We start from the raw sequence: 20,155 nt of genomic DNA, 5'->3' as shown, positions 1-20,155 counted from the left end.
CTACCAAAGCACTGCAAGAATTTTTAAGTATGTTGAATTTCTATCACTGGTTTATTCCGCAAGCTGCTGAACTTCTGCTCTTCCCTGTATAGGGCCTTAAAGGTAATGCCCCTAACTGTGTACTCGGCTGGTCAGCTGACATGACCAGAGCATTTGACGACCCCGAATGATCTCTTTCGAACCTGACTCTAACAGCATACCTGCTCCACATGCACCTACAGCCATTACTACTGATGCCTCAAACTGTGCTGTGAGTGCTGTGCACGAACGGTTAGTCAGAGGCGTGTGGCAGCCTTCTTCAGCCGGCAGCCCCTGAAAGGGTGTTTGCCCACCGTCGATGCCATATGCACCCCCTCATCCCATAGTGCCTGCAAACTGGAGGCGTACTGTTCTGACTCCATTCACGGCCTCTTGCATCCAGACGGGAAAGCTTCACAAAGACTGGAGTGCAGCATGTGTTGTGTGTCAGTGAGCAAAAATTGACTGTCATGGTTTGACCACGTCAGTGTAGACCTGGTTGGTCTTCTTCCTCCCGCCCGTGGTTTCACGCATCTCCTTGCCACCAGGTGGCCAGAGGTTGCCCTTTTAGTGTTGACGATGACTGTGGACATTCATCTATGCCTGGGTTACTCGGTTCTTCCGATTGCAGTCCCCAATTCACGTCAGACCTCAACGTTAAATTGCATCACCTGCAGCCCAATGGTCTGTGTGAACGGTTTCACTGTTCCTTAAAGCCTGTCAGATGAGTGTTGGCACAATTGTCTCCCGTGGGTCCCGCTGGGGCTCAGAACCAGTCCTAAAGAGGACCTGTGTCTAAATTGGTATACGAGCAGCTGCAATGGGTGTTGGGTGATTTTATTCCACCTGGTCAGTGTCTCAGCAGCGTTCCTCCGTCCTCAGTAAACTCAATTGCTCTCCACCTATTCCTACCTCCCATCATGCTATGCAGCACTCCGGGTTTATAGTTGACCTACATTCAACTTTGCTCATTTTTGTCCATCATGATGCACACCAATAACCCCTTAAGTCCCCTTACATTGGCCCATTCTGCATTTTGGAATGGAGTGAAAAGACTTTTATTATAGGAAGGAAGGGTAAACCTGAATGTATTTCTGTTGATCGCCTCAACCCGGCTCACCAAGATCTGATGGTTCCACTACCGTGCCCCCTTCAGGACATGCCAGCACACCCCTGGGTGAGCCAGCGGCTCCAGTCAAAGCACACAGGACTTTAGCCGGGCTGCGCCAGTGAGCTCCAGATGGACTCTCTGCGCTGTTTTTGGTGAATTCTGGGGGTGGGGAGCTGTGTAGGGGTAATGTCATGGGTGACAGATGACACAGGTTGGTCATAATAGAAACTGTTCTACATAATTCAGAATCACCATCTTTGAGTTGTTGTGTTCACTATAAGAGACGGTGTCTGACGTAATGACATCAGTGTAAGGTGACTGCTTTTGGTTTGTTTGTAATGGAAGTAAAGCGGTGCGGCTTCTGTTAAGCACTAAAAATGACTCTCACACGTTTTATTCACAAAACCCTACATTGGTTCAGGAGCCTGATGGCTGTAGGGTAATAACTATTCTTGAGCCTGGCGGTGCGGGACCTGAGGCTCCTGTAATAGCAGCAGTGAGAAGAGAGCATGGCCTGGATGTTGCGCCCTTGATGATGAACGCTGCTTTCTTGTGTCTTGTAGATGTGCTCAATGGTTGGGCCGTATCCACTACTTTATGCAGCTTTCTCTCTGGGTGACCATTCAGAAATTATTTTATCAGCTGTAAGTGTTTTGAGGCATCCTGAAATTGTGAAAATTCTATTTAGTTATGAGTGTTGGACCTAAATCTCTGTGCCTCTACCTGATCGTTTCAGTTCTGTCCAGTGCTATGTGTATACTGTAGGTGCTTCAGGTGAAAGTTCAAAGTAAATTGACTATCAGTATATGTCACCAACTCTGAGATTTGGGCATTCACAGTAAATACAAGAAACACAAAATAATCAATGAAAGGATGGACAGAAAACAAACTGTGCAAATACAAAAAGAAAAAAAGAAGAAATAAGTAAATAATAAATATCGAGAACATGAGATGAAGGTGAGTTCATAGGTTGTGGGACCAGTTCAGTGTTGGCGTGTTGGAAGTTACACCCTCTGGTTCAAGAGGCAGATGGTTGAAGGGTAATAACTGTTCTGGTACTTGGAACAGGGGAGGGACAATGTGGCCAAATCTGCTCTCGAAGTCCACAGAGGATATTAAGGGTGACACATTTAGACAAAACAAATAATATGGCCCTCCAACAACAGTCAGATTTAAAGCACGAATTTAATCAGTATTACTGGAAGAAGTGGAGATCCCCATTCTAATCAGACTGGCAGAGAGAGTTTATCACTGATACCCTGGGGTCATATTCGTTGTCACCTGACTCCCTGAATGTGGAACGTCCTTGCCACTCTGTAGGGACGCTGCGGCGAGGTCTGACAGCCCATGCTCGGCTCCATTACGAGCACCGATTAAAGCGATTAAAATTGCCGAGGCTGAGAGAGGAAAACGAACAGGTTTTTAGCACCGTCTGCCTGTGCTTGACCGGTCTCCCTCTCTTCTCGGTACTACTACCACTGTCGGGAGTGGGCCAGCAGTGAGAGTGAGAGTGTTCGGCTTTGACTCAAGAAGTTTCGATGGGAAGTGTCTGAGGCCAAAGACACAGGTTAGAAGAGTTGGTCTTGGTTGCCTGCAGGCAGTGGAATGCTCCTCCTGTAGGGTGTGGGAATTCATGGACCCTGATAGTCTCCCTGATGAATACATCCGAGGGAAGTTCAGCCAACTCCAGCTCCTGAATGACCGAATTAAGGCGCTGGAGTTGGATGAACTTAGGATCATCCAGGAGGCAGAACAATTGAGAGGTACATCTTTCGAGCAGGTGGTTGCACCCAGAGTGCAGAATTCAGGGAGTAGATGGGTGAACACCAAGAGAGGTAAAGGGGGAAGGAAGTCAGTGCAGGTGCCCCGGTGGCCATTCCCCTCAGCAACGTATACCCATTTGGATACTGCTGAGGGGGATTACCTGTCTGGGCAAGGCAGCAGCAGCCAGACCAATAGCACTGTGGTCGGTTCTGAGCCTCCGCAGGGTAGAGTGAAGTCTGGCAGAGCAATAGTCACAGGGGACACGATAGTCAGGGGGACCAACAGGAGATTCTGCAGCAGCAAAGGAGATGCCAGGATGGTGTATTGCCTCCGGGGTGCTCGGGTCCAGGGTGTCTCTGAGTCTCTGCCAGAACAGTGTACTAGGGTCCAGGGTGTCTCTGAGTCTCTGCCAGAACAGTGTACTAGGGTCCAGGGTGTCTCTGAGTCTCTGCCAGAACAGTGTACTAGGGTCCAGGGTGTCTCTGAGTCTCTGCCAGAACAGTGTACTAGGGTCCAGGGTGTCTCTGAGTCTCTGCCAGAACAGTGTACTAGGGTCCAGGGTGTCTCTGAGTCTCTGCCAGAACAGTGTACTAGGGTCCAGGGTGTCTCTGAGTCTCTGCCAGAACAGTGTACTAGGGTCCAGGGTGTCTCTGAGTCTCTGCCAGAACAGTGTACTAGGGTCCAGGGTGTCTCTGAGCTGTTGCAGAATATTCGTGAAGGGGAGGGTGAGCAGCTGGAGGTGCATGTTGGTACCAATGACATTGGCAGGAGAGGGGTAGAGGTCCTGCGCAGTAACTTTAGGGAATTTGGAGGGAGGCTGAAGAGCAGGACCTCCAAGGTGGTAATCTCTGGATTACTCCCAATGCCACGAGCTATTGAAGATTAATAATCAGAACAGGAAGATAGCGCAGATGGATGAGTGGCTGAGGAGCTGGGGCAGGGTTTCAAGTCCTTGGATCACTGGAGCCTTTTCTGGGGAAGGAGTGACCTATACAAGTGGGACAAATTGCGCCTGAACTGGAGGGGAACCAAAGTGAAGAGGCAGAGGTTGGGGCAGTTGGCGTACAAGTAGTGACAGCTTGTAGGGAGTTTATGGGGAAGGATAAGCAGATGATATAGCAAAGAAACATTCATACAGATGGTTTGAGATGCGTCTATTTTAATGCAAGGAGTATCATAAACAAGGCAGATGAAGTGTGGATCAATACATGGAACTATGATGTTGTGGCCATTACAGAGACTTGGATGACTCAGGCAGGAATGGCTGTTGAGTGTGCCGGGCTTTAGATGTTTCAAAAAGAACAGAGAGCGAGGCAAAAGAGGTGGGGGAGTGGCATTGCTGATCAGAGGTATATACACGGCTGCAGAAAAGGAGGAAGTCATGAAGGGATTGTCTACGGAGTCGTTGGGGACAATAGCTCTACTGGGTGTTTTTTATAGACCCTCTAATAGTAACAGAGACATCAAGGAGCAGATAGGAAGGCAGGTTCTGGAATGGTGCAATAATAATAGGGTCGTTGTGATGGGTGAATTTAACTTTCCTAATATAGACTGGCATCTCCCTAGAATGAGGGGTTTAGATGGGGTGGAGTTTGTTAGGTGTGTTCAGGAAGGTTTCCTGATGCAACATGTAGGTAAGCCAATGAGAGAAGAGGCTGTACTTGATCTGGTATTGGGAAATGAACCTGGTCAGGTGTCAGATCTCTCAGTGGGAGGGTGTTTTGGAGATAGTGATCACAACTCTATCTCCTTTGCTGGAGAGGGGTAGGAGCAGACAATTTGGGAAAATTTTAATTGGGGTAGGGGGAAATATGATGCTATTAAGCAGGAACTTGGGAACATAAACTGGGAGCTGATGTTCTCAGGGAAATGCACAGCTGAAATGTGGCAGATGTTCGCATGGCATTCTGCATAGGTATGTTCCATTGAGGCAGGGAAAGAATGGTAGGGTACAGGAACCATGGTGAACAAAAGATGTAGAAAAACTAGTTAAGAAGAAAAGAAAAACTTATGAAAGGTTCAAGGAACTAGGTACTGCTAGAGATCTAGAAAATTACAAGGGTGCCAGGAAGGAGCTCAAGAATGAAATTAGGAGAGTGGGAAGGGGCCATGAGAAGGCCTTGGTGAGCAGGATTAAGGAAACCCCTAAGGCACTCTACAAGTTTGTGAAGAGCAGGAGGATGAGCTGTGTGAGAATAGGGCCAGTCAGGTGTGATGGTGGAAATGTGTGTGGAGCCAGAGGAGGTAGCGGAGGTACTTAATGAATACTTTGCTTCAGTATTCACCAGGGAAAAGGACTTCAGCAATTGTGGGGATGAGTTACAGTGGACTGAAGCATGAGTGTATAGACATTTAGAAAGAGGATGTGCTGGAGCTTTTGAAAGGCATTGTTAGATAAGTTGCCGGGACTGGACGAGATATACCCCAGGCTACTGTAGGAAGCGAGGGAGGAGATTGCTGAGTCTCTGGCGGTGATCTTTGCATCATCAATAGGGATGGAAGAAAGACCAGAGGATTGGAAGGTTGCAAACACTGTTCCTTTGTTCAAGAAAAGGAGTAGAGATAACCCAGGAAATTATAGACCAGGGAGTCTTACTTCAGTGGTGGGCAATCCTGAGAGTCAGGATTTATGAGCATTTGCAGAGACATAATCTGATTAGGGATAGTCAGCATGGCTTTGTCAAGGGCAGGTTGTGTCTTATAAGCCTGATTGAATTCTTTGAGGATGTAGCAAAACACATTGATGAAGGAAGAGCAGTGGATGTAGTGTATATTGATTTCAGCAAGGCATTTAACAAGGTTCCCTATGCAAGGCTTATTGAGAAAGTAAGGCGGCATGGGATCCAAGGGGACGTTGCTTTGTGGATCGAGAACTGGCTTGCCCACAGAAGGCAAAGAGTGGTTGTAGACGTGTCATACTCTGCATGGAGGTCGGTGACCAGTGGTGTGCCTCAGGGATCTGTTCTGGGACCCCTACTCTTTGTGATTTTATTAAATGCCCTGGATGAGGAAGTAGAAGGGTGAGTTAATAAGGTTGCTGATGACACAAAAAGTCGGGGGTGTTGTGGATAGTGTGGAGGGCTGTCAGAGGTTACAGTGGGACATTGATAGGATGCGGAACTAGGCTGAGAAGTGCTGGATGGAGTTCAACCCATATAAGTGTGAAGTGGTTCATTTTCGTTGGTCAAATTTGATGACAGAATATAATATTAATGGTAAGACTCTTGGCAGTTTGGAGGATCAGAGAGATCTTGGGATCCGAGTCCATAGGACACTCAAAGCTGCTGTGCAGGTTGCCATTGTTGTTAAGAAGACATATGGTGCATTGGCCTTCAACAAACATGGGACTGAGTTCAAGAGCCGAGAGGTAATGTTGCAGCTATATAGGACCCTGGTCAGACCCCACTTGGAGTACTGTGCTCAGTTCTAGTCTCCTCACTACAGGAAGGATGTGGAAACCATAGAAAGGGTGCAGGGGAGATTTACAAGGATGTTGCCTGGATTGGGGAGCATGCCTTATGAGAATAGGTTGAGTGAATTCGGCCTTTTTTCCTTGGAGCAATGGAGGATGAGGGGTGACCTGACAGAGGTGTACAGGATGATGAGAGGCATTAATCTTGTGGATAGTCAGAGGCTTTTTCCCAGGACTGAAATGGCTAACATGAGGGGGCATAGTGTTAAGGTGCTTGGAAGTAGGTACAAAGGGGATGTCAGAGATAAGTTTTTCACACAGAGAGTGGTGGGTGCATCCATGCACTGCCAGCGAAGGTGGTGGAGGTGGGTACAATAGGGTCTTTGAAGAAACTCTTAGACAAATAGCTTAGAAAAACAGAGGGCTATGCGCTAGGGGAATTCTAGGCAGCTTCTAGAGCAGGTTACATGGTCGGCACAACATTGTGGGCCGAAGGGCCTGTAATGTGCTGTAGATTTCTATGTTTCTATATACATACTTTGATAATAAATTTGAACTTTGAAAATGTCAAAACTCTGCAGAAAGGGAGTCACCTAACATAAATGTATACGATCCTTACATTGTGAAATATTACGGAGTCAGATCCTTGGCTGATACCATGCTCCAGTAAAGCGCTATACTACCTTGCCACCCCTGAGTAAGTTTATATAGGTCAGCGCAACATTGTGGGCTCAAGGACCTTTACTGTGCTGTCATGTTCTATGATAAAAATTACTGCACCAATACACTGGCAATGGGTAATTGTGTTTTCATGGACTCCAATCGATTCCCCAATTGATATAAAATACTTCATTCAGCAAAGTGATCGGGGAATACAGACTCATCATTCCTTGAAAGTGGTGTCACGGGTAGATAGGGTCGTAAAGAAAGCTTTTGGCACATTCATCATCATCATTATGTGCCAGGTCATGTGACCATTGACCATTCCTGGCAAATTTTTCCACAGAAGTGGTTTGCCATTGCCTTCTGGGCAGTGTCTTTACAAGACGGGTGACCCCAGCCATTATCAATACTCTTCAGAGATTGTCTGCCTGGCGTCAGTGGTCGCATAACCAGGACTTGTAATCTGCACCGGCTGCTCGTACGACCACGTGACCCTGATCGGGGGCTAAGCAGGTGCTACACCTTGCCAAGGGTGACCTGCAGGCTAGCGGAGGGAAGGAGCACCTTACACCTCCTTTGGTAGAAACGCATCTCCACCTATCGGTACATTAGCTTTCATAAATCAAAGCATTCAGTTGGGATGTTATGTTGAATATGTATAAGATGTTGCTGAGGCTTAATTTAAGAGTATCATGTGCAGTTCTGGTCACCTAAATATCAATAAGGCTGAAAGAATACAGAGAAAATTTACAAGGATGTCGCTGGGACTTGAGGATCTGAGTTATAGGGAAAGGTTGAAGAGGTTAGGTCATTTTTCCCAGGAGCATAGGAGAGTGAGGAGAGATTTGATAGGGGAAATGCAGGCAGGGTTTTCCTCTGAGGCTGGGTGGGACTACAAATAGAGGTCATGAACCCACCCAAGCAAAACACACAAAATGCTGGAGGAACTCAGCAGGCCAGGCAGTGTCTATAGAAAAGAGTAACCAGTTGACGTTTTGGACTGAGACTGGGAAAAAAAGATGAGAAGTTAGTGCAAGTTGGTGGGGGGGAGGGGATGAAGAAATACAAAGTGATAGGTGAAACTGGGAGTGGGGAGACGGTGAAGTAAAGAGCTGGGAGTCAATTGGTGAAAGATAAAGGGCTGGAGAAGGGGGAATCTGATTGGAGAGGGCAGAAGACCATGGGAGAAAGGGAAGGAGGAGGAGCATCAGAGGGAGGTGATAGCCAGGTAAGGAGATGAGGTGAGAGAGGGAACAGGAATGAGAATGGTGAAGGTGGGGGGGGGGGTGTAATTACTGGAACTTCAAGAAATCGATGTTCATGCCATCAGGTTGATGCTAGACGGAATATGAGGTGTTGCTCCTCCAACCTGAGAGTGGCCTCATCGTGGCAGTAATGGAGGCCATTGACTGATGTCAGAATGGGAATGGGAAGTAGAATTGAAATGCCTGACCTGCTGAGCTTCTCCAGCATCTTGTGTGTGTCGCCTGGATTTCCAGCATCTACAGATTTCCTCAAATATTACCCCACCCACCATCTACACTTTCATCCAGGCTGTATATATACAACAGCAGAGGTCTCAGTACAGATCCCTAATTACAGACCTTTAATCACTAACTTTTGTCTTCTTTGGACAAGCCAAGCTTTTCTCAAATATTGACGAAGGACTGAAGGTGGGAGAAAGGGGAGGAGATGGGGAGGGTAACCAGAGGAAGGGTGATGTGAGGGGGAAGGACAGGGAAAAGGGGCAATGCGACCAATGAGATAGAGGAGAAAAGAGGATAAGAGGGGGGTGTTGCCCACATATAGCTGTCCTGATTTTAAAATTCCCAGCTTATTTTAAGTTTCCTGTTGGCTACTCTCCTTCGCAGCACCAGTGATCGGGGTTCAATTCCCTGTAAGTTCATACGTTCGCACCATGACCACATGGGTTTCATCCCTCTCTCCAAAGACAGATGAGTCAGGGTTAGAAAGTTGTGAATATGCTGTGTTAGCCGAAGCACTTGCTGGCTGACCCCAGCACAATCCTCTCTGATTTGACACAAACGATGCATTTCATGGTATGTTTCAACATACATGTGACAAATAAAACTAATTATTAATCTTTATCTCCCCTGTCTGTGTAACCTCCTGCAGCATACAACCTGTGACACGCAAGAATGTTAGTTACAGGAGCCGAATGAGGCCATTTGGCCCATTGAGTCTGCTCCACCGTTTCATCATGGCTGATCCATTTCCCTCTCAACCCCAATCTCCTGCCTTCTCCCCATATCCCTACATGCCCTGACTAATCAAGAATCTATCAACCTCTGCCTTAAATGTACCCAATGACTTGGTCTCCACAGCTGCCTGTGGCAATGAATTCCACAGATTCACCACTCTCTGGCTAAAGAAATTCCTCCTCATCTCTGTTCTAAAGGGACATCTTTCTGTTCTGAGAATTCCTCGGTCTCCCGAATGAGCCAGAAGTCATCGAGCTACAGCTCCAGGCCCTTAACACGTTCTCTGAGGAGCTGCACCTGGTGCAGATGTGGTTATCTGGGAAGCTGCAGGTCTCCCAGATGTAAACGTATATGGCAGATAAAGGTTTAAAGGGGGGACGGGTCATAGGGGAGTGGATCCTACTTACAGCTGTCTTGATTTTAAAAACCCCCTTTCTTTGAAGTTTTCTGTTGGATTCACATGCTTCCCTATCGGTGTAGCCTCCTGCAGTGTACAACCTGCGACATTCTTGTGCTGCTCAAATTCAGGACTCCAACCCCTGACTTGAATCACGTTCATGGCCCCATAATATATAAGAGGATATGGAAAGTTTCTTTTCAAATATATGGTACCATGCAAAAGTGTTAGGCACGTATTTATAGCTAGGGTGCTTAAGACTTTTGCACAGTACTGTAGTAATTTTATGTATTGCCCTGTACTGCTGCCACAAAACAACAAATTTCATGACATGTGTGAGTGATGATAAACCCGATTCTGATCTGGGTCTCTATTGTGGACTGAGAGTGGGAAGGGGGCAGGGAGAGGGGGATCATAGTTGGGAAAAGGGAAAGAGAGAGGGGAGGGAGTGGGAAACACCAGAGACACATTCTGTGATGATCAATAAACCGATTGTTTGGAATCAAATGACCTTGCCCGGTGTCTGAGGATTGCGTGTGTCTGTACCCTCTATACCACCTTCCCCCCCCCCCCCACCCCAGCACTCCTTCTCACCCACCTGTCCCACACCTCTCCCGCAGTGCTGCACCTTCACTGTTCCCAACATCCTGTGCTGCTCCCGGATTTACAAATGTTCCCTGCCCCACGTTGCTAAAAGTCTTAGGCACGGATATATATAGGTGGTTAAGGGATTTGCACAGAGTAAAAGAGATGCGAGAGTGGATATTGGACTGCTGGAAAACGATGCTGGAGAGGTAGTAATGGGGAACAAAAAATGGGCAGACAAACTTAATATTTTGCAACAGTCTTCACTGCGGAAGACCCTAGCAGAATGCCAGAAATTCGAGAGTGTCAGGGGGCAGAAGTGAGTGTATTACGAAGGAGTAGGTGCTTGTGAAGCTGAAAGGTCTGAAGGTGGATAAGTCCCCCGAGTGTATTTAAAACAGTAGTTGCTCGGTTCTTGATTATTCAGGGCATCAAAGATTATGAGGAGAATGGCATTGATAAAGGAAATAAATCAGCTGTATATATAATTTAATGGCCTCATCTTCAGATGCCAAGATCTGGAATTACCTCCCTCAACCTCAACACTTCTCCCCCTTCCTTGAAGCTCCTCTCAGCCCCTCCCTGCTGCTTTCCATTCACATGTTCCTGTAAAACAAAGAACACAGCCCAGCCCATGATGTTGTGCCGACCTTTCAATCTACTCCAAGACCCTTCCCTCCTACATAGCTCTCCATTTTTCAATCATCCACATGCCTAAGATTTTCTTAACATATCTCCAATGTACCTGCCTCTACCATCATCCCTGGCAGGATATTCCACACACCCACTACTCTCTGTGTAAAACACCCACCTTTGACCACAATAATGTCCTCCAATCACCTTAAAATTATGCTCCTTTATATATGCCATTTGCACACGAGGAAAAAATCTCTGGCTCTCTTTTCGATCTACGTCTCTTTTTATATTGTACACCTCTATCGTCACCTCTCATCCTCCTTCACTCAAGAGAAAAGCCCCAGCTCACTCAACCTACCCCTCATAAGACATGCTCTGTAATCCAGGCAACATACTGGTAAATTTGCTCTGCACTTTCTCTAAAGCTTCCACATCCTTCTTATAAAGAAGTGACTAGAACTGAACACAATATTCCAAGTGTGGTCTAACCAGTGTCTTAAAGAACTTTAAAAGATAGGAACAGAATTAGACCATTTGGCCCAACAATTCTTCTACACCATTCCACCATGGCTGATTTATTATCCCCCTCAATCCCATTCTCCTACCTTCTCCCAATAACTGACTAATCAAGGACCTATCAACCACTGCTCTAAATATACTCAATGATATGGCTTCCAAAGCTGTCTGTGGCAATGAATTCCACAGGTTCACTACCTTCTGGCTAAAGAAATTCCTCCTCATCTCTGTTCTAAATGGACGTCCCTCTTTTCTGAGTCTCTGCCTTCTGGTCCTAGATTCCTCCATTATAGGAAACATCCTTTCCACATCCACTCTATCTGTGTCCTCTGGTCCTAGACTCCCCCAATATAGGAAACATCCTCTCCACATCCACGCTATCTGTGTCCTCTGGTCCTAGACTCTCCCACTATAGGAAACATCCTCTCCACATTCACTCTATCTAGGCCTTTCAATATTCCGTAGGTTTCTGTGAGATTCCCTATCATTCTTCTAAACTCCAGGAAGCACAGACCCAGGGACATCAACGCTCCTCACATGTACGTTAACCCTTTCATTCCCAGAATTATTCTCATGAACCTCCTCTGGACCCTCTCCAATCCCAGCACATATTTTCTTAGATAAAGGACCCAAAACTGCTCACAATTCTCCAAGTGTGGTCTGGCCAATGTCTAATAAAGCCTCATCATCACATCTTTGCTCTTATATACTAGTCCTTTCGAAATGAATGCTAACATTGTATTTGCTTCCCTTACCACCAACTCAACCTGCAAGTTAACCTTTAGGGAATCCTGCACAAGGACTCCCAAGTTGACTCACTTCTGATTTCTGAATTTTCTTCCCAGTTAGAAAATTGTCTATGCCTTTAGTCCTTCTACCAAAGCAATGACCATACACTTCCCTAAACTAAGTTCCATCTCCACTTCTTTGCTCATTCTCCCGATCAGTCCAAGTCAATCTGCAGGTGCCTATCTTTCCAGGGAAACATGAACAGCAGTAGTCCCAACACTGATCCCTGTAGAACACCGCAAGTCAGTCACCACCAGCCAAACAGCTTTATTCCCACTCTTTGCCTCTTACCAGTCAGCCAATCTTCTATCCATGCTACTATCATTCCTGTAATACCATGGGTTCTTATCTTGTTAATCAGCCTCATGTGCGGCACCTTGTCAAAGGCCTTCTGAAAATCCAAATACACAACATCCATTAACTCTCCTTTGCCTATCCTGCCTGTTATTTCCTCAAAGAATTTCAACAGATTTCTCAGGCAAGATTTCCCAACCACTGAGGTCAGACTAACTGGTCTATAATTTCCTTTCTTTGGCCTCCTTCCCTTCTTGAAAAGTGGAGTTCCCAGCCCTCCAGGATCTAGTGATCCTTGAAAGATCCTTACCAAGACATCCATAATCTCTTTCAGAACCCTAGGGTGCGGTCCATCTGGTCAGGGTGACTTATCTACCTTCAGATCTTTCAGTTTCCCTAGCACCTTCTCCCTAGTAATAGCAATTGCACTCACTATTGCCCCTGACAGACTTGAATTTAACATTTCTGCAACATTAGCTCACGTGCCTTGAACTTTAATTTTATTTATTTACCTAAATTAGTAATACTTCCAGCCCAACAAGTCGCACTGCCCCAGCAACCCACCTATTAACCCAAGCCTAATCACAGGATAACTTACAATAACCAATTAACCTACTAATCTTTGGACTGTGGGAGGAAGCCGGAGCACCCGGAGAAAAGCCATGTGGTCACTGGGAGAATGGACAAAATGGTGCAGAGGTGAACTCCAAAATCTGATGCCCCAAGATGTAATAACATCGTGCTAACCACTACGCTACTGTGGCACCCTATTCCCCTGATTTAATGAAGGTCAACACCATATCACATGCCTCCTTAACCGCCCAATCATATAAATAGATTTGAATCTTAGACCATAAGACATAGGAGAATTAGACCATTCAGCCCATTGAGTCTGCTCTACTATACCATCATGGCTGATCCATTTCCCTCTCAGCCTCATTCTCTTACCTTATCCCTATATCCTTTCACCCTCTTACTAATTAAAAACATATTCAAACTCCCCCACTAAAGGAAACATCCTCTTCACATCCATCTTCAGTCTTATCAACCTGCACAGCAACTTTGATCTATGGATGTGGACCCCAAGATCCTTGTATCATCTGTTAAAAAAAATTTATAAATGCAAACTCAGCTTGAAGCCATCGGATCAGTAAGCACAAGTTACATTCTGTTGACAGATTGCAAGCAGACTGTGCTTTGAATAAATTCACACAGCCAGTGCATTTCTCACTTGAAAGCCAGCACCCCCCATGATTCTGAAATGTGTTCCTACAAGTTTCCAGCCTGAAGTCTTTGAATGTAAAGTGATTTTGACCTTGAACACTGCCAGTAGAATAAGTTGCTCCAACAATCACTTAGATATTATCAACTAATCTCAGGAAACTGGTAAAGGAAGTATTGGCAATCACCAGTTTCTTGGAAATGTCACATTCTTACAAGATAAGACATAGGAGCAGAATTAGGCCATTTGGCCCATCGAGTCTGCTCCCCTATTTCATCATGGCTGATCCATTTTCCTCTCAACCCCATTCTCCTGCCTTCTCCCAGATCCTTTCACACCCTGACTAATCAAGAACCTATTAACCTCTGCCTTAAATGCATCCGGTGACCTGGCCTCCACAGCCACCTGTGGCAATGAATTCCAGATTCACCACCCACTGGCTAAAAAAATTCATCCTTACCTGTTCTAAATGGACGCCCTTCTATGTTGAGGCTGTGCCCTCTGGCTCTAGACTCTCCCACCAAGAGAAACATCCTCTTCACTTCCAGTCTATCTGGCTCTTTCAACATTCGATAGGTTTCAGGAGATACGCACGCCCCCCCCCCACCCCCCCATGCTTCCAAATTCCAGTGAGTTCAGGACCAGAGCCTCTGATTGCTGCTGATATGGTAACCCTTTCATTCCCAGAATCATTCTCGTGAACCTCCTCTGAATCCTCTCCAACGTCAGCACTTCCTTTCTTAAATAAGGGGCCAAACACAACTCAGCATTCTCCAAGTGAGGCCTCGCTGGTGCTTTATAAAGCCTCAACATTACATCAACACACACAGAATGCTGGTGGAACACAGCAGGCCAGGCAGCACCTATAGGGAGAAGCGCTGTCGACGTTTCGGGCCGAGACCCTTCGGGACCTTTCTTCCTCCTACTAAGATGCATGACAATACACTTCCCCATATTGTATCCCATCTGCCAATTCTTTACCCTTTCTGCACTGATTTGAGCATGGTAGGAGTTTAGGGACTGAATGGCACTGATGATCACATCTGCAGAGGGTTGTAAACTCAACCAGCTCCATCACAGGCACTAGCCTCTCCACCATGGGGGACATCTTTAAAAGTTGATGCCTCAAGAAGGTAGCATCCATCATGAGGGACTCTCACCATTCGGGCCATGCCCTCTTCTCGTTATGACCATTATGGAGGAGGTACAGGAGCCTGAAGACCACACAAAATGTTTTAGAAACAGTTTCTTCCATTTTCCCATCAGACTTCTGAACAGTCAATGAACCCATAAACACATGTTCTCTTTTTGCACTAGAATAGGAATAGGCACCCGTTAAGTCTCATGAGACCATGGACTTGCACCTTGGAAGGTTTCCAGGGTTGTATGGGAGACTGGCAGTTGCCCAAGCTGCAAGTCTCCCCTCTCCACGCCACCAATGTTGCCCAAGGGAAGGGCACTAGGACCCAAGCAGTTTGGCACCGGTGTCATCACAGAGTAATGTGTGGTTAAGTGCCTTGCTCAAGGACACAACACGCTGCCTCAGCTGAGGCTCGAACCAGTGACTTACAGATCACTAGACCGATGCCTTATCCACTAGACCATGCGCCAACACTCTCTTTTTGCACTATTAACCTACTTATTGTAATTTACAATCATTTTTATCTATTGTGCATACTCCTGCCACAAAACAGCAAATTTCATGACGTATACTGTAGATAGAGATAGGACATAGTTAGGGTAAATGCAAGCAGGCTTTTTCCACCGAGGTTGGGTGAGACAAGAATGAGAGGTCATGGGTTAAGGGCAAAAGGTGAAATACTTAATGCGAACCTGAGGGGTGACACAAGTGTGGAGCAAGCTGCCAGTGGAAGTGGTGGATGCAAATTTGATTTTAACATTTAGAAGTTTGGGTCGGTAGAATAATAGTTTGGCAGACACTAGATGGGCTGAAGGGCTTGTCTCTGTGCTGATGTGCTCTACGACTCTACATGTCAGTGATAATGAACCTGATTTTCCTGCTTTGATGTAGTGGTGAGCCCATGTTAGAAGTTCTGTCCTTCCAGTGGTCTCATGTGGCAGCCAAGACTCAGGTGGTCACGAGTTCAAGTCACTCGACTAAGAATTTCCTTGCTGGAGCAAGGCTTTGAGCTCCAGGCAGATTGTTGGGTTCAAACTCACGAGTGTATACCATTCATTGAGGTCCTGGGACAAACAGTGGTTAGCACAATGCTTTACAGTACCAGTGACCTGGGTTCAATTCCCACCACTGGCTGTGAGGAGTTTGTACATTCTCCCTATGATCATGTGGGTTTCCTCTGGGTGCTCTGGTTTCCTTCCACAGTCCAAAAACGTACCAGTTGGTAGGTTAATTGGTCATTGTAAATTGTCCCGTGGTTAGGCTGGGTTAAATAGGGGGTTGCTTGGCAGTGATACTCAAAGGGCCAGAAGGGCCTACTCCGCGTTATATCCCAATAAATAAATACCACGTGAACTACAAACCCAAGAACTGTAATTAACATCATTTATTGAATGTTATAGGGCTGACATCACACCTTAGTGTCTGCCAGCCACATCAATGAGACATCATGTCAGCCTTGTTTTTGTTCCTTCAGACTACAAACTCATCTGTGATTACTCACCATCTGTACAGAATATAGTGAAAACCAAACCAGAATCAAGACACAAAATGCTGGTGAATTCAGCAGGTCAGGCAGCATCTTTGCAGAAGAATAAACAGTTGATGTTTTGGGCTGAGACCCTACATCAGGACTGGAGAGGAAGGGGGCAGTAACCAGAATAAGAAGGTGGGGGAGGGCAGGAAATATAAGCTGTGAGGTGATACGTGGAAAAGGTAAAGAGCTGAAGGAGCAGGGATCTGATTGGAGAGGAGAATAGACCAATGGAGAAAGGGAAAGAGGAGGGGCACCTGGGGATGTTATAGGCAGGTGAGGAGAAGGGAAGGAAGGGGCAAGAAGAGACCAGAATGGGGAATTGAAAAAGAAAGGAGGAACAGGGTAATAAAAAAGCCTTGCAGAGGGTGGTTAGGGGAGCAGAGAAGGTTATTGGGGTCTCCCTACCTTCTGTCCAAGACCTCTTTCAGAGTCAATGCCTCCAGAAGACACGGTACCTCATTAAAGACCCCTCACACCCTCTACATAAACTGTTTGCTCTTCTGTCATCAGGCAAACGTTACAGGAGCATCAAAACTATAACCACAAGGCTACTAAACAGCTTCCTCCCACAGGCAGTCAGACTGTTAAATAGCTGCTCTACCTGACTCTGCTTTGGACACTTTTAACTTGATTTTAACCGACATGTGGCTGCTGTGTTTTACTATTTATTGTTGCGTTTGTTGTGTTGTGATTGCACTTGCCCCTGGGAAACACTGTCTCATTTTTGCCCTGCAGAGCTGATGTATGGTTGGAATGACAATAAAGTTTTTGAATCTTGAATGCCATGATCTGCAGACAGCTACCTACAAAAATTTAAATGCATCAGCGATGAATCACTACAAATACACCAGTGCTCTTGGTATGAAGACCAGCTAGGGAAGTGCCCTCTGTAGGTTTTATGATGCCAGTCTGTACATCTTAAGCTCTTAACTGTCAGATACCATTTCCTGCAGATTGCTCAGGAGTCCAGAGGTAGAGCCCTAAAGCCCAAAGGCTCTGGGTCGTCTTCTCTGGAGGTGGGAGGTCAGGCCAGGGACTGGAGGCCAGAGGCCTGATTTCTCCAAGTCTTGGCCGGGGAATGGAGGTCAGAGGCTTGATTTCTGCAGGTCTAGGCCTGTGAGTGGAGGTTGGATGCCTGACGTCTGCGAGCCCAGGCCAGGGACTGCAGGTTGGTGACCTGATTTCTGCAAGGGCACAGACTGGAGGCCCACTGCCTGTCAGTCTGCAGCCTAAGAATGGAGTCGTACCTTAAGGTTGAAAGACTGTGTGTGTGTGTGTGTGTGTGTGTGTGTGTGTGTGTGTGTGTGTGTGTGTGTGTGTGTGTGTGTGTGTGTGTGTGTGTGTGTGTGTGTGTGTGTGTGTGTGTGAGAGTGTGTGTGTGTGTGTGTGTGTTTGAGTGTGTGTGAGTGTGTATGTGTGTGTGTGTGTGTGTGTGAGTGTGTGTGTGTGTGTGTGTGAGTGTGTGTGTGTGTGTATGTTTGAGTGTGTGTGTGTGTCTGTGTGTGTTTGAGTGTGTGTGTGGTGTGTGTGTGTGTGTGTGTGTGTGTGTGTGTGGTGGCAAGGTGGAAAACTGCTTTGAGTTTTCCTTTGGTTGTTGCTGCTTGTGCTGTTTTGCTGAGTATTGTGGTCTGGCAATGCTTGAGGGCTGTCTTTAGGTGTGTTGGTTGTTAACACAAAAACAACACACTCTCTGTATGCACATGTGATAAGTAAATCTGAATCTGAAAATTAACAAGAGAAATAAACTTGTGCTGGGATCAGACTTGGACTAAATAATAAATTCTGATGAAAAACCAAAGCGGATTAAAGTCAGATATCTGAATGGCCCATTAACACTTCCTCACTATTTTTGCACTGTACTGCTGCCCCAAAACAAGTTTCACAACATACGAACATGACAATTTATTATTCTGATTCTGTTTTGTACTGTACCAGCTCCATGCGTGTTTATTTGTCTCGGAGGGTCTGGCACTAGTCAGTTAATGCAGAGTGCATACAGGTTGCACATAAATTTAACTTGTTCCTCAAAATACAATGTCCCAGCACAAACAGCAATGGAGAAATGTTTTCGATCCGTTTGTGTCTCCCCGCAGGACTTCTCACTTACTCCACTGCACAGGTTCAGCTTTCGGAATCTCAATATTCTTTGCTTCAAACTCTTCCCATGGCTGTAGCTTGGGTCCAGGAATCATAATGGTCTGGTGTTTAAAAAAAAAAGACAAGATTATCATTTCCATCACTGAAATTATTAAATATTTTTCATATTTCCTGCTTTACAGAGCAAGAATAGAATTCTAAAGTAACTCCATTATCCATCCTATATTATATGGAATATTTTAAAGACATGGGTTCAGGTTTTAAAGAAATCCCCAACTGTAATTGTAGATTTCTTACACCCAAGTCAGTCTTGGCTTCTAGCTTCAATGTACAGACTAGAGCACAAAATCTTACCTGACACACTAACTCACGGCAGATGGAGTTCAATCTGGCAAAGTGTGAAGTGATTCACTTTCAAAGGTCAAATTCGAAGGCAGAATACAGGGACCTTATTAGCAGTGTGGAGGAGCAGAGGAACATTGGGGTCCCTCAAAATTGCCGCACAAGTTGGTCAGGTGGTTTAAAATGTGTTTGGTCTTCATTAGTCAGGACACTGAATTCAAAGGTCATGAGGTAATGTTGCAGCTCTATAAAGCTTTGGTTAGACCAGACTTGGAGTATTGTGTTCACTTCTGGTCACCTCATTATGGGAAGGATGTGGAAGCTTCAGAGAGGGTGCAGAGGAGATTTACCAGGATGCTGCCTGGATTAGAGAGGGTGTCTTATGAGGAGAGGTTGAGTGAGCTAGGACTTTTTTCTCTAGACCAAAGGAGGATGAGAGATGACTTAATCGGGGTGTACAAGATGATGAAAGGTATTGATCGAGTGGAGAGCCAGAGACTTTTTTCCAGAGTGGAAATGGCTGAATACAAGGGGACATAATCTTAAGGTGTTCGGAGGAGGTAAAGAGGGGATGTCAGAGTTCAGGCTTTTACACAGAGAGTGGTAGGTGTATGGAATATGCTGCCACGGGTAGTGGTGGAGGCAGATACATTAGGGATACTTAAGAGACTTTTAGATAGGCACATGGATGACAGAAAAATGGAGGGATTGATTTTAAGAATAGGTTAAAAGGTCAGCACAACATCATGGCTGAAGGGCCTGTACTGTATTTGGTCTTCTATGTTCTCATTACTGAGGGACCGACTACCACTGCAAGCGATCCATGTCAGATGAGTAAGCTATGATCCCATCTTGGCGAATCCGATAATTGTGAAAGGAATTCCCCTGGCATTATTCAAGCAAAAGGATTATCCCTGGAATCCAGCTAATAATTACCTTTCAACCAACAGACATCTTCTAGGGGAGCTCTCTTAAAAAGGCTGCAGAATTATCATATTACAATTGCAAACACTCACAGGACAAAGACCACTACAGCGCAGTACAGACCCTCTTGTGCTGAGACCAATCTAACCCTTCCTTCCCACATCACCCTCCATTTCTCTAACATCCACATGTCTAAGAGTCTCTTAAATGTCCTTAATGTACCTGCCTGGATCAGCATGCCTGGCAATGCATTCTACTGTGTAAAGTACTTACCTCTGACATCCCTACCTGATCTGAAAATCATGCACCCTCGTTTTAACCATTTCCACCCTGGGAAAAAGTCTCTGGCTCTCCATTTGATCTGTGTCTCTTATCAAAGATTCAAAGTACATTTATTATCAAAATATGCATACAGAAATTCCCCCTCCTGCAGAAACAAAGAAACACCATGGAACCCATCCCAACACCCAATGCATGAGGGAAAAAAC

General features: G+C 45.8%; 2 protein-coding genes across 2 annotated transcripts in view; one reads left to right on the top strand and one right to left on the bottom strand.

Annotated features, from left to right (window-relative positions):
• The window catches only part of LOC132385595 (probable G-protein coupled receptor 158), a 348,836-nt gene extending 339,301 nt beyond the window's left edge, over positions 1–9,535 (top strand). Inside the window, exon 12 of the mRNA XM_059957771.1 lies at positions 9,408–9,535. Within this exon, the coding sequence (XP_059813754.1) occupies positions 9,408–9,535 (128 nt within the window). The remainder of the gene's footprint in view (positions 1–9,407) is intronic.
• An 8,032-nt stretch (positions 9,536–17,567) lies between these two features.
• mrpl45 (mitochondrial ribosomal protein L45) overlaps positions 17,568–20,155 on the bottom strand; it is a 101,665-nt gene continuing 99,077 nt past the window's right edge. The window contains exon 8 of the mRNA XM_059957772.1: positions 17,568–18,502. Coding sequence (XP_059813755.1) covers positions 18,404–18,502 — 99 coding nt within the window. The 3' untranslated portion in view covers positions 17,568–18,403. The remainder of the gene's footprint in view (positions 18,503–20,155) is intronic.

The sequence above is a fragment of the Hypanus sabinus genome (genome assembly GCF_030144855.1).
Source record: "Hypanus sabinus isolate sHypSab1 chromosome X1 unlocalized genomic scaffold, sHypSab1.hap1 SUPER_X1_unloc_13, whole genome shotgun sequence".
Lineage (NCBI taxonomy): Eukaryota > Metazoa > Chordata > Chondrichthyes > Myliobatiformes > Dasyatidae > Hypanus > Hypanus sabinus.
This window is presented reverse-complemented; position numbering and strand designations above follow the sequence as displayed.